This window comes from Acipenser ruthenus, chromosome 31 (assembly GCF_902713425.1).
Source record: "Acipenser ruthenus chromosome 31, fAciRut3.2 maternal haplotype, whole genome shotgun sequence".
Taxonomy (NCBI): Eukaryota; Metazoa; Chordata; class Actinopteri; order Acipenseriformes; family Acipenseridae; genus Acipenser; species Acipenser ruthenus.
The window spans coordinates 13,535,389-13,548,841 of record NC_081219.1 but is presented as its reverse complement, the minus strand read 5'-3'; the positions used below and the strand labels follow the sequence as shown (position 1 = coordinate 13,548,841).

Here is a 13,453-nt window from a genome sequence, read left to right as displayed (position 1 = left end):
GAAACAAAAAAAGGGACTGCGTTTTCACAGAGCACTGTATACCTACATATAAGCATATGAGCCTATGCACCTGTTTCTGAGAAGATAAGGTAAATCTACATTCTGTGCACAGAGACTAGTATTAGGAATTACTAATCTGTGAGCTACTCCCTCCCTCATTGAGAGAGCCAGCATGTCTGTCTCTCTCTCTCTCGTTCAGAAGCAGCACAGACTCTGGATCCCCATCCTTTCTGCTATATCTGTGTACACAATCGTTGATGCAGAGATTGCTGGTTAAGTGGCTGTCCATCATTAAGACGTTCAGTTAATTGCATCAGGAAGAATGCTAAAGGCTCATTTAGTCAGAGATGGATGGACCCCACTCTGGGGTTTGAGGGAGTTTCCATCTTAAGCCAGCAGGAGGGGGCGGGTTAACAGAATATTTAGACCTGCAGAACACAGACACCATCCTCCATACCCAGCACAGTCAGCTGACAAGGAACTGCAGCAGAGCCCTGAGAAGCACACAGCATCCATCCAGGTGTGTATGAGGAGGAGAGAGGGGGGCTGCTAGCTCTGCACCAGGGCAGGAGGGCTAGGGGGCTTCCTGGGAACCAGTGCAGACTGGGACTCGCTGGGAAACACAGCAGAAAAGAGTACTGTGCGGGAATCTTACTGTGTGTGTGTGTTTAAAGAAGCCTGCTGTGTACCAATAAGAGCAAAATCAAAAAGGAAAAGGTCATGTAGGTTCACCAGCATGCGTGTGTGTGTGTGTTTATTCTATGTTAAATTAAGAGACCAAAAGCTTTGGGCAAAATATTCCTTGTTTATTATTTTTATTAAAATTGTTGTGTCTGTGTCTGTCTCTGTCTGAGTGGCTGTGTCTCTGTGTCTCTTTGTTGCTGTGTCTGTGTTTTTGTTTTTTTTTAATGGGGGGAGATGCATGTTTTGCTACTGTATCCCGCTGTTGGGACGACCACCACTAGTTTCCAACAAATTAATTTTGTCTAACAATCAAAGTAAAAGTGCAAAGCTGCTTTAGTTTCAGCCACCTGGGGAGCTTCGTGGCTTGTGCTCTAGAGCTTGTTTCCTGGCTGCTCATTTATTAACCAGTTTGAAGCAGAAGTACGTTCAGAAATACTAAATCCAATTGAACTGATCTTGTGTTAGACCACAACCCAGCAAAGCTTCGGAGCTTTGTGATACATACTGTAAACATGTGGACAAAGAGTTAAACTTTTACAGCAACTTTGATTTAAAAGTAATCCGATGTCAACTTGCCAACGGTAAACTTGTGACACTGCGCCTGTCGCTATCTGCAGCTTCCTTGTACACCCAGTCAGGTATCAGATGTAATCTTTGTATGTGTGAGAACAGTATTTGCCAATCCGCTCCGATGACAATAGTGCTGCTGTGCTGTGCTGGTGCAGCATGGGTCTGCACTCCGATTACACTCAGACTATCCTAGCCCACACCCTGCACTACACCGAGGCACAGAGCAGCAATGAACTATTCCTGAGCCAGCAGACAGAGGAAGGGACAGGTAACTAACTCGTCTTGTTTGCTAAGCGAATCGCTCATGTGGTAAATCGTAGGGAAGCACTGCTGTTTGTTTTCACAAAAGTAAAGGCCTTGGTAAAAAAAAAAAAAAGGGACCTTTTTTATTGACTGATTTATAAGGCATCCCTTACCAGAAGGAGGCTGAAACTTACCCTTCAAAGCGTAAAAACAACAGCAGCGACAGCTTTAACTTTGACAAAAACTTTGAAACTTGAAAAAGTAGTAAAATACTCACAGCAAGATTGTTCACAACACTATCTGTAGCTGTACATTGAATGAGTTCTGTATAGACGAGCACTTGTAAAGTTAAATAAGAACACAGACACACGCTCTCTCTCTCTCTCTCTCTCTCACAGTAATACCTGTTAAAATCTTTAGCCACTGATAATGTAAAGACACCTCGAAAACCTGCATGATCGGGGCTCTCCAGGACCAGGGCTGGAGACCCCTGTGTTAAACTAACATGACTTGTGTTTTTTTTTCCCAGTTCTCCAGAATCGCTGAATCATGACACTCAGTAAGCTGCCTTTACTTCTTAGTTGTGGTTTATCCCTTATAAAAAATGACCATGGTATTTCCACACTGTATTTTAGCAGCCCCCTGCTTTCCCCGTGGTCACACAGCATTTACCTCCGCTTACCCTGGCTTGCCATGTTTATTTATATGCCTTACCCTGCTTTCGCTGTGCTTTATTACACTTTGCTGTGCTTTTACTATGGGAGGGATTTGGTGCTATAGTTATTGCTGTTGAGTGGAAAGTAGAGCAGTAGTTATCTAGTTTTACCCCCGCCCCCGCCCCCCCCCCCCCAGGTGGATACTGGTCCCAGTTTGAGAAGGAGTTCCTGGCCTCTCACAATGATTACCGGCAGCAGCACGGAGCCCCAGCCCTGAAGCTCAGCCGTGATCTCAGCGAGGCCGCGCAGGAATGGGCCGAGCACCTGCTGAAGATCAGAGCCTTGAAGCACGGCTGCACAGGAGAGAATCTGTACTTCAGCAGCAGCTCCGTGCCCGCGGAGGTGTCAGGTACTGACACTGAATGAACTGCATGTGTTAGAGAAGATCAACTAGCATTTCAAAACAAGAAAAGCTGTCCTTCGCTCATGTTTACAATGGCGTGAGAGTATTCATTCTGATTTAAAAGGCTTGAGTTATTAATAAATAAATAAATACATAAATAAATAAATAAATGATATTTCGCCACTAGGTGTCAGCCTTGCTGGAAGTGAAATAAGAAACGCTGCTCAATGAATTTATTTGACCGCTAGAGGGCGACCCTGAGCTCAGTCATTCTCACCGCTTTGACGATGCGTTTGCTTTCAGGGAAGGATGCTGTGGGCAGCTGGTACAGCGAGATTAAGGACTACGACTTCAGCAAACCTGGATTTGGATTCAATACAGGTCAGAGCTGTAGAGAGACGCAACAGCTAATGAAATCATGCAATACTGAGTGCCGTGGCATGTATTTTGCAAGCCTCAATTAAACATTTTATTTTTCAGTTAATGTGTTCTATTATTAAGCACAATGATATAGGCGTGCAGTATAGAGTAACTGTTTCTTAATATATAACATGTTAGCAAATGTCATCCCGGCCATTTCACGTTATCTTCTCCATCAGCCTTGTCCCTGTTTTTCAAGACAATAGACTCAATGATTATAAAACACATAGAGCTGGATTTCAGAACAGGTTTATAATACAGGGCGGCCCCCTGAAGCCCCGCCTCCTAAAGCCCCGCCCCCTGTTCACGTGCTTCTGTTCCCTGCAGGTCACTTCACCCAGGTAGTGTGGAAGAGCTCCACTGAGGTGGGGGTGGGGAAGGCTACTGATGGGAAGATGACCTTTGTGGTTGGGCGATACAGCCCCCCCGGGAACGTCTCCAATCCTGGGTACTTCCAGGAGAATGTCTTGCCCAAGGGCAGTTCAGGTAAGAGAGTGGGGTGGCTTGAGAAGGACCAGCTGTCTTTGCTCTGCAGTGACCTAGATCATAGTCTTACCCTGAGCCACCAGAGGGGGCTCACCACCTAGCTGAAATACTCGCTGTGTGCAGGTAGGGGGGAATCCCTGACAGAATGGAAACGTGGAATTCCCTAGTGCAGAATTCCATTTTAGAACGTGGTGTGGCAATGCATGAGGTCCCGATTCGAGAGTTTTGTCTTGTTCTAACTCCAGCCCTCTCCCTGCCTGTGTGTAAGTTTTGCGCTCCCTTATTTCAGTGGGCAAGGAGAAGCCCGGCAGTGGCACTGCCCCCTCTGCTGCAGCCCTGAAGCCAGGCCGTGCCCCCGCCGGACCCCCTCCCTCTGTGGGGGAGAGCTCTGGGTTCGAGGCAGAGGTGCTGGAGACTCACAACGCTTACCGTCGGCAGCACGGAGCCCCTTCACTGCTCCTGGACGCGGGGCTGTGCCGCGAGAGCCAGGAATGGGCCGATCATCTTCTCAGCCTCCGCGCCCTGCAGCACAGCGACACCAGCTACGGGGAGAACATCTGGTTCAAGTGGAGCTCCAACAAGACGGACGCCACTGGTGAGAGACGAGGCGCCCCTACTATCTACCTGCACCCCAGAGATCTGAACTGCGAAAAGCACGCTGTCATTACAGCTGCAGCGTTCTTGCAGACCAAGTAACTCTGCTGAGATGAGGACTCTAAAAAAAAAAAAAACACCTTTTCATTATCAAAGCACTGTTGTCAAAGTCTTTTATAATTTTGCAGATTTTTTTTTCGCTTATTGATTTATAGTGTGGTGGCAGATACGCTGGGTTCACCCAAGTCATCTTTGCATTTTCAGGTGAAGAGATTGTGGAGTCGTGGTACAGCGAGAGCAAGGATTACGATTTCAAACACCCGGGGTTCCAGAGCAACACAGGTACCCCCGACTGGGTTCTAGAGGAACGCATGTCAGTCCCCGTGTGTTCTCCGTTCACACAGAACAATGTGCCTCTCCCTCTCTCCCCAGGTCACTTCACCCAGGTGGTTTGGGTAGGCTCCCAGAGGATGGGCATCGGCAAGGCGACGGACGGTGAAGGAATGGTGATCGCGGTGGCTCGCTACCACCCGGCCGGTAACATCTCCAACGCGGGGTACTTCGAGAAGAACGTGCTGCCCAAGGGTACCCCACCAGCAGGGGGCGCCAGCAGGGACCCAGAGCCAAAGAAGAAAGAGAACGAGACAGCTTCAGCGGGGAACAGCAGCGTCCCAGGTGAGAAAGCACTCAACGGTTTAGACGATTCTGTCACCCCACACCTCGGTGTGAATGAACTCACACAGAACTGTGTTCTAGCTCAACGCTCAGAGCAAGTGTAAACAAAAAAAAACAAGCACAGCGCTTTCAGTCAAGCAGAGATACCCAAACAGCAGAGATACCCAAAATCAAATGATGTCATGTCCTGTGTGGCTTGCCGTACTTGGAAGCCTAGCTAATTATGGGATGGCGGCAGGGGCCATCTTGTTTAGTTGCAGTTGTGCTGCAGTAAGTTAATAAAGGAAACTGCCATGAACTCACCTCTCTGCCTCACGTCCGCCGAATCTGCAATCAAAAACACTGTAGTATTGTCACCCTGAGCATAACACAGTGTGGAGACAGCAATGGAATTCTTCCTGTAATATTTGTATCCTGACATTCAGTGACCCTGCAGGGCTTCCATTAGCCGGACAGTAACTGCCCTTTAGGATATGTGTAGAGTATCGTACAGGGTGCTGACATTACAATGTGTTGCCTGTCCCCGGTGTCTAGGCTCAGGCAGCTTTGTGCTGGGCTTCCTGGAGTCGTGTAATGAGCGGCGGTCTGCTCACGGAGCCAAGCCCCTGACCGAGGACCCTGAGATGAGCAGGGGGGCAGAGAGCTGGGCCCGGCACCTCCTCTCCCAGGGCAGACTCAAGCACTCCACCACCTCCCACGGGGAGAACATCTGGGCCAAGATGGGCGGGGCGGACGCCACGCTGACAGGTAGGCTCACAGCAGCCACGGCACCACGCCGAGCTCCTTCCTGGAGTTACTTCCCAACACATGGTCTGGGCAGGCCTGACTTGGAGGTCCCTGATGCGCTGTGGCAGGCTGTTCCAAAGATCAAAGGTCATAACGCCTTGCAAGTTTTTGATTCTTGAACCGTACCCCAGGTTTGAAGAATGCACTAATTCTGAATTCCCTTCCCACAGGGCAGGAGGTGGTGGACGCCTGGTATGAGGAAATGAAGAACTACGACTTTTCCCAGCCGGGTTACCAGGAGAAAACAGGTAGCGGAGCTCTCGGTCCTACCCCTGAGGAGAGCTCTGAAACGCAGGGCTGGGTGCAGGGCTAGCGTGCGTGGCTAGCGTGCGTTCCCAGCCCTGCTCTGAGCTCTTTACACCCTCTCTCTACAGGGCACTTCACCCAGCTGGTGTGGCGCGGGTCTCGCGCGGTGGGGGTGGGCAGTGCCTCGGACAGGAAGGGCACAGTCATCGTCGTGGCGCAGTTCCAGCCGCCCGGGAACATCACCAACCCCGGGTTCTACGAGCGCAACGTCCTGCCCGCCGGGTCGAAGGTCACCGACCAGCCCGAAGAGGAGGCTGCTGGGAAGAAGACCGCGGGTGGCAGCGTCGCCACCATACCAGGTCCGACCTTTACTAAACAAAGCCATCCTTATCCAGATCAAAGGAAAAAGAGGTGAACGTGGAATTTAAAGCTACATAAGCCGGTGTGTCTTCATATAGTAAGCTCCAGCACCACAACACTACAGCAGGCTAATCAAAACCGTGGGCAGAAGAGTCTTCTCTGTGTTCATGGTTTTAAACAGCACTGTATGTATCCTCCTCCCCTGTTGATCAGCTGATCCTCTCTGTACCTTGCAGGGAAGGAGCTGGGTCAGTTCTCTCGCTCTCTGCTGGACACAGTGAACCAGTTCAGGAAGCAGCACGGGGCGGGGCCTCTCAAACTAAGCCCCGCCCTCTCCAAGGAGGCGCAGGATTGGGCGGAACACCTACTGCAGATCAAAGCCCTGCAGAGCAGCGACACCGAGCACGGAGAGAACCTCTGGTACCGCTGGGCCTCCAGCACAGCGCCCCCTACAGGTAACCGCCTGACATAACAGTAGCAGCACAGCAGCCACTACAGGCAACATCACGGAATTAGAAAACAGTGCCTCCTAAAGGCAACAACATGGAATTACAGCACCAGCACAGCCCCTCCTATAATAACAGCATGACCTAACAGCAGCAGCACAGTGACCGCTACAGGTAACAGCATGGTATTGCAGTGCTGCTCACACAGTGCCCCCTACAGGTAACGAGACAGCATGCAAATGCACTGTACTTTAAATCCTGTGTTGCTAAATGCTGTTTTCTCTCTGCAGGTACGGAGGTGGCAGAGTCCTGGTATAAAGAATGCAGCAAATACGATTTCAGCTCTCCAGGCTTCACGAGCGGCGCAGGTAAGGCACAGCGGGCACCATCCAGCACAAACGAAACGCAGCAATGCAGAGCAACACAGGTCTGCCACCGACACACAGACCCGTAAAGCATTCTGACAAGATAGAGAAAGACGCTTTGAACAAAATCTATGCTTGTGTAAGAATTTCTTATTTTATTTTAGTGGCGTTCCAGAAGCTGGAGATTTAGGACTAGACCACTGCATTGCACTGCAGTAAAGTGACAGTATCTCTCACTGCAAACATGAGGAACAAGGGTTTTATTAAATACAAACTAAACATGCAAACAGCGTGATCAACACACACACACACACACACACACACACACAGTATGTATACCTGTCCTTATTGGTTCACTGTCTCTCCCCAGGGAACTTCACTCAGATGATCTGGAGAGCCTCGTTGCAGGTGGGAACAGGACTGGCGACGGACGGACAGGGAATGTTCATCGCCGTCGCGTTCTACGACCCCCCCGGAAACATCGCCAACGAAGGCTACTTCCAGGACAACGTGCTTCCCAAGGGGACCAGGCTCTAGAGGCAGGACGGAGCGCGTGGTGAGGAAGCACGGACCGGGACCAGATTGTCAAGCATTGTTTTAAACTGAGCCGCTTCCCAAATCCCTGCGATAGCAGCACTGTGATTCCTTATCTAATCTAAACCTCTATTTGTAATGTAACACATTGAAACCAATCTCCTTCAGTCACTGTGGGTGTCATTGTAACCATGTTAAGTTTCCTAGCTATGTATCTGTGTTGTAATGCATATATGTTTGTTTGTTTTTTTCAAAGTTGTTGGCAGGGCAACTCCATTAAATTATAAATAAAAAAAACTGTGACCAAAGGGGAGATTATATATATATATATATATATATATATATATATATATATATATATATATCCACCCCCCCCCCATAGGTCTCAATAATATAAATAATTACACTTTAAGCACAATATTTTCCTGTCCTAATGAAATCTGATGAATATAAAGAGAGTCAGAAGCAGTTCTGCACTATCAGCAACACGTTGCTTCTTCCTAGTTTTGTAACATTAGCCTTGTGCAGAAAAACAAAATCCCAGTGGGAGGATGAAAGCAACCAGGATATAACTGAGGATGTAAATACTGTAATTTCAACAAACTACCAGCAGGGGCAGCACAGAACCACGTTACCGTGCACTAACCGCACCTTGTAGAACGGTTCATTGTGAGTATTTGTGCCGGTCTGGAGTATAGATAGTACTTCTGATATCACAGTGTAACCTCTTTATCTGCGTTTAAGACGCAACACGCAGTTATTCCGCTGAATCAGCCTCACAGGTAGGAAGGCTTGGTGTGAGCTTCAGGTGCGTTGGTTTCGTTTGATTATATTTTCATGCAGGCACTTGCCGAGTCACCTTGCCGGCTGGTTCAAGCCTGAATTCCTTCTGCCTGACGTTGAGAGAGCAGGAGAGGAGAGAAAGAGGGAGGGAGGGGAGGCAGGGGAGTCTTGTTCGCTGCTCCTTGTTTTCAGCGCCAAGTAATAATGTATAAATGATATCACGCAGAAACCGGTGCAATATGGTGTGAATGATGCTTTTGTTTTACCGGCTAATTCCCAGTAAAAGAATACATCAGTTTGCATTTTGAAATAACATGATAAGCCCTTGTCCCATGCTGGCTTCAGCACTAATTCTAACCCGATCTTTGGGTAACTATGAGATAACAGCAATGCAAAGCTGGGTCTCATTTGTATTGAAAATGGAACCTTTCATCCATCTTCAATCTCTGATCTTTTTTTAATAGACGTTGAGGGGAGATGATGCAGCTCAGAAGAGCTGATGTCAGCGTTGAATCTGAGCCAGCCTCCAGCCCCACCCTGCTCCCTGCATTATGGATACACTAACGGGGGGAGGGTGTGCGAATCAGGCTGCCAGCTGCTCTCGTTCTGCAGCAGCTCTGCAATCTAAACCCCAGTGCGGCCCCGGCAGTATCACAGCACCTCCCCCTCCCTTTCAGAGGAAAAGCTGGCAACGGGTTTGTTCTGAATTCACAGGCAGCGCGTTCAATCAATGGCAATCGAGACCGACACTGCAGGAGAGGGAGGGCGTGCCCATTCGCTCCTCAAGGACTGCATTCTCCAGTGGGTCAGTGCCGCGCCCTTCATGTTTGGAATAGCATCTTGAAATCCAGAATGAGTCAGCACGCGACGCCGCTGAAGCTGCGATCCGCAGCCCGGACGCCTGTTCTAGGGGCAGGCTGGCATGTCTGACTGCATCTCATACTGATGCAAAGAGGGGCTGCATAGAGGAAGATTTCCTTTTGAATGAATTGCAGATCTGCTTCGTATCCACTACGTTTTCCTGTTTAACCCTTTCATGCATGAGACAGTGGAAACAGCTAGGGGGAGGGGAGCTGTGAATATTTGCTTATTGAGCTTTTTTTTTTTTCATTGCTTTATATGGTGGTAAAAAAATGCATCTTCATACGAGGTCGCCATGCATGACAGGGTTAATAAAATCAGTGCTCGCTGTGCTCCTGGTAGCTGATTGATTTAAAAACGTTTGAGGATCCCAATGCCTGAGCATCAACAGCACTGTGAAGCATTCTACACCCTCCCCACTCTCTGTTTAAGTGCCTCCTGCCCTCTGTGTAAGCACAAGAGGAGGGTTTGATCCCAGATGAGCTGCACGGTCAGTGTCTCGGCCTGCGGGAATGCAAGAGATCCCCCTGCAGGCTCACACAAGTGCCGCCCCGGCTCAGATGTCACCTGTTACAAACAGCTGATCACTCACTCTGCCTCTTCCATGATCCCGCTGCGTTTTCATAATAAATATTTCACACACAGCACATCAATCCCCACTCCCGCCACTCCTGTCAGTTCAAGTGAAACCCTATTCAGCAGAGAAAACCTCTTGAGGACCAGCCTGGCCTCTGCAGTACAGACAACAGGTGCTCTGTGTACAGAGGGATGCATTCAGGGTGCAACGGAGAGGTCTAGAGCACGCTCATCTTGCTTGTATGAGTATAATAACTGCACTGACTCATCACAGGCCCTGAAACCTGAAACAACCAGGCCTCCCAGTCCCTCAGATCTAATCACAATGCCCCCACAGCCTCCCAGTCCCTCAGCTCTAACCACTAGGCCACACAGCCACCGAGTCCTTCCAGTGTAAACACTTTTTTTTTTTGTTTTTTTTTTTCCTCCAGTCTCCTTTTCTAAGTACAGTGACTCAAGGAGATATATTTTCCTAGTTTGAGGGCAGGGGAACCCACGCCCGGCCGTGAGGGAACGTCGCTCTCCAGAGGGTGGTTTCTGTTAGAGCAGATTACAGAATTCCACTCTGTCACAGAAATGGACTATAAATACTCCCCCTGCACTCCTTCCTGTACCGTCTGCCCTGAGAAACGCAGCTGAGATCAAGCAGCTAACCCCACCTCCCGCCCCCTCCCGCCCCAGCACTGCTGCTGCTGTATTCACCCCAAACATTTCTGCACCCCTCAAGGTCACAGTATGTAACAGGGGAGTGAGGGTGTCATTCTCTGAGGTCCAGTATACACAACATGCAGGTCACAAGATGAAATTATCCAGATTCATCATTGCACTGGATTGATTTGTTTTAGATAACGATGTAGTGACCGCTAACGATCGCCTTCTGATCATTTCATTAAACCGAGACGTGCAATTAGGTGACCAGCGATCCCCGAGCGAAACATATTAGCGACTGTGGAGTGTGTGTTTGTGTTTGTGTTTGTTCCACCCGATTCAGAGACTGGAAACGGCTCTCCTGATCTCTGCTTTGAAGAGTGCAGCTGGGCTGGTGTTTGCTCAGCTTGTTTACTGACTGACACGGGTGCTCAAGTGAGCTGGAAAGCTCTGTGCAAACTTTCATTTCTGTTTACAGCACTGGTCACTATGGAAACAGCTACAAGTCCTCCAACCCGCCACGCTCCGTAATCTAAACCCCAGGATATTTACAGGCCTGTATACAAAGAGTTAAAACACAATACACTGTCTGCGTATAGCCAGCAGTGTTTCCACGCCGACCAGCTGCTATGAAAGTGTATATACCTGCACTAGATAGGAGAGACCCATAGTGGCAGGCGTCTCACTGTTGCCACGGTGACCGTGAGGCCCTGCAAGCTAATCAGTCTCCAGGTTACCAGGTTTGTGTGTGTGTGTGTGCATCCACTTGGCAACACATTCCAGCACTCAGTGGCTTCTACACTAGCTAGTCAATGCAACCTCCCCATCGTATTCAATTGTCCTCTGAAATGTTCTTCTGCTATATCAAAGTATAAATGGTTCATAACTACAGTACTATGTTAAAACTGTGTTTGTTTTTTTTAATATAACCATGAAGTCTTTACTGGATGTATTAGTCATTTGATTAATGTCAGTGGTCACCCACCACTGTGGGGTTCATTACCTCTGAACAGAAGGCTGCAAAGATTTTTTTTTTTTTCTTCTATCACCCACAGGAATAATAGAACAATCAGGAATCAATTCAGCAGTAAGACTTGCTGACAAGACTACAGTGCAAGCACTGCCCACGAGACATGTGGCTAGAATCTAAACTGCATCACGGCAGATTCTGGAGGAGAGACGTGGTTTTAGCATTACTGCCTTGGTGACTCGCTTCTGAAGAGCCTGCTTATGCCTTTAATAAAAGATAGACAGATTGTGCTTCTTGGGGACTCTTATTATATCTGGTATCGAAATGAAAAAGACTGAAAACCGTAGGGGCAGATTTCTTTTAAATAGGAAGTAACAAATTAAAACATTATCTGAGCTAATCGTCAAGCAGTCTAGATAAACTCTGCACAGCTTCTCTGTGGCTAATGTTTGACTCATAATGGCTCATTTCCAGCTAATGTTAGACTATAGGTTAAGGTATAGGGCTTTCTTCAGTGGAATGGAATACCGTGCACCTCCGATATTGTAATGCAGCACCAGCTGACACGGCACACGGCACACAGGGACTGTCTGCAGGAACGTCTGTTCTGCAGGGAGTGGAACTCAATTAGACAGAACCTGGAGGGAAAGGAAACACACCAGGTTATCAAGCCTCACCTGTCCTTGAGGGAGAGTCTATTGTTCATGTAAAAACACCAGACTGTCTCATTCCAAGCATGCCGTGCATCTCTGCAGTGGCTCCCCTTAATGAGAGGCACCATAGTGACAGCATAGCAAAGGCTAAGAAAGCATAGGAAAGCATAGGTCAGCATTGTAAAGCATTACCGGAAACATAATGGTAAATGCATAAGAGAAAAACCATGAGCAAAATTACTGCTGTGGTAAACCTGTTTTTTTTTAATGGTCATTAAGGACATGGAATTAATTCAAATACAAATTTAGCTCTGAGGCGATCAGAATATAAAGTACCTGCTAATTGGAGGTCAATGGAGGCATAACTCTGGTGTATACAGCAGCAGTATGCAGTCAACAGTAAACGCCCAGCAGCACTCTGGGTGAGCTGCAAGTCTCTCAGAAACACGCAGGTGTGTGGAGGGTGGGGGTGGGGGTGATTAGCAGTGCTTCCATTCCTCCAGACAGGAAAACAAGGGCTCACACCTTCACAAAGACACGGGGACCTATCCTGGAATCCATGGCAACCACAGGTCCAGCAGCGAATGCCTGCTGTGGTGACTGCTGGACTGTGGAATATTAAATCACTCTTCGATTGCTCAGTGTGGGGGTCATAATGAGTCATTCGCCAACAAGGGGGTTTCTCAATGTGTCTTCCACAGCTACAGCCTTTGTAGGATCGTCGTTGTCGATGCAGTTTCTTTTCATAATTATTTTGTATTGTGCTTTTGTTGTTGGTGTTTTTCTTTCAATTGAACAACAACCACGATACAGAGTATCAGACAACAACTCAAAGAAAACATGTGCGTGTTGTGTATAAAGGCTATACCTAAGAGGGTATCATGTGATAATCAGCTCTGTGTAACACGGGTACCATCGCCGCCGTGTAAAGCTAAATGCCTCTTGTATGCCTTTCCAAGCTCGGTAACAGATTGCCAAATTACTGAACCGCGCCCCGAGCTGTAGAGGTTGCTGCAGCGTGATGCTGCACACCAGTCCCATCCGGTTTGCATAAGTGCGCAGGGCAATTGACTGCTCAATGTGGGACTCAAGCCAAAACACGCTCGCATGACTCGCCCTGGCTGCACACATGTATTAGGACAATTTGGGGCACTGTTTTTTCATGCTATGAATTTAAAAGTTATAAAACGATAAACATCTTTATTTTAGGTTGTCGTTCGTCTGAGAAACTGTTAGAAACAGATCAGCCAAATAAAGCTGACAAACGTTTCAGATGCAGGTAATCCGGCTTTATAATTCGTGTTGGAACTGGCACACTGCAGTGGTGGTAGTGTTTATAAATTAAACAGACAAACAGGTGAATCGTCTTTTCTGTGTTTTGCATTTCTAACTGCATCACAATAATCACTACCGAGGAAAATGTAATTTGTTAAATTCAATGACCTTGTGTTAGTACCAAAACAAAAAAGAACGCACTAGATTCGACAAAACTGG

At 48.0% G+C, this 13,453-nt stretch overlaps 1 protein-coding gene across 2 annotated transcripts; it reads left to right on the top strand.

Moving 5' to 3' along the window:
• The first annotated feature begins 211 nt into the window (after positions 1-211).
• On the top strand, positions 212-7,776 carry LOC117396824 (uncharacterized). Of its 2 annotated transcripts, none has more exons than XM_034909047.2 (14): positions 212-520; positions 2,027-2,056; positions 2,350-2,562; positions 2,860-2,937; positions 3,304-3,462; positions 3,752-4,057; positions 4,321-4,398; positions 4,489-4,731; positions 5,266-5,478; positions 5,688-5,765; positions 5,892-6,122; positions 6,360-6,578; positions 6,860-6,937; positions 7,305-7,776. In XM_034909047.2, the coding sequence occupies exons 2-14, from the start codon at positions 2,047-2,049 to the stop codon at positions 7,469-7,471; spliced, it is 2,073 nt and encodes a 690-aa protein (XP_034764938.2). In that variant the 5' UTR covers positions 212-520; positions 2,027-2,046; the 3' UTR covers positions 7,472-7,776. The 2 variants fall into 2 exon arrangements, with proteins under 2 accessions (XP_034764938.2, XP_034764939.2); XM_034909048.2 differs by lacking the exon at positions 212-520 and adding an exon at positions 1,284-1,522.
• The last annotated feature ends 5,677 nt before the right edge of the window (positions 7,777-13,453 follow it).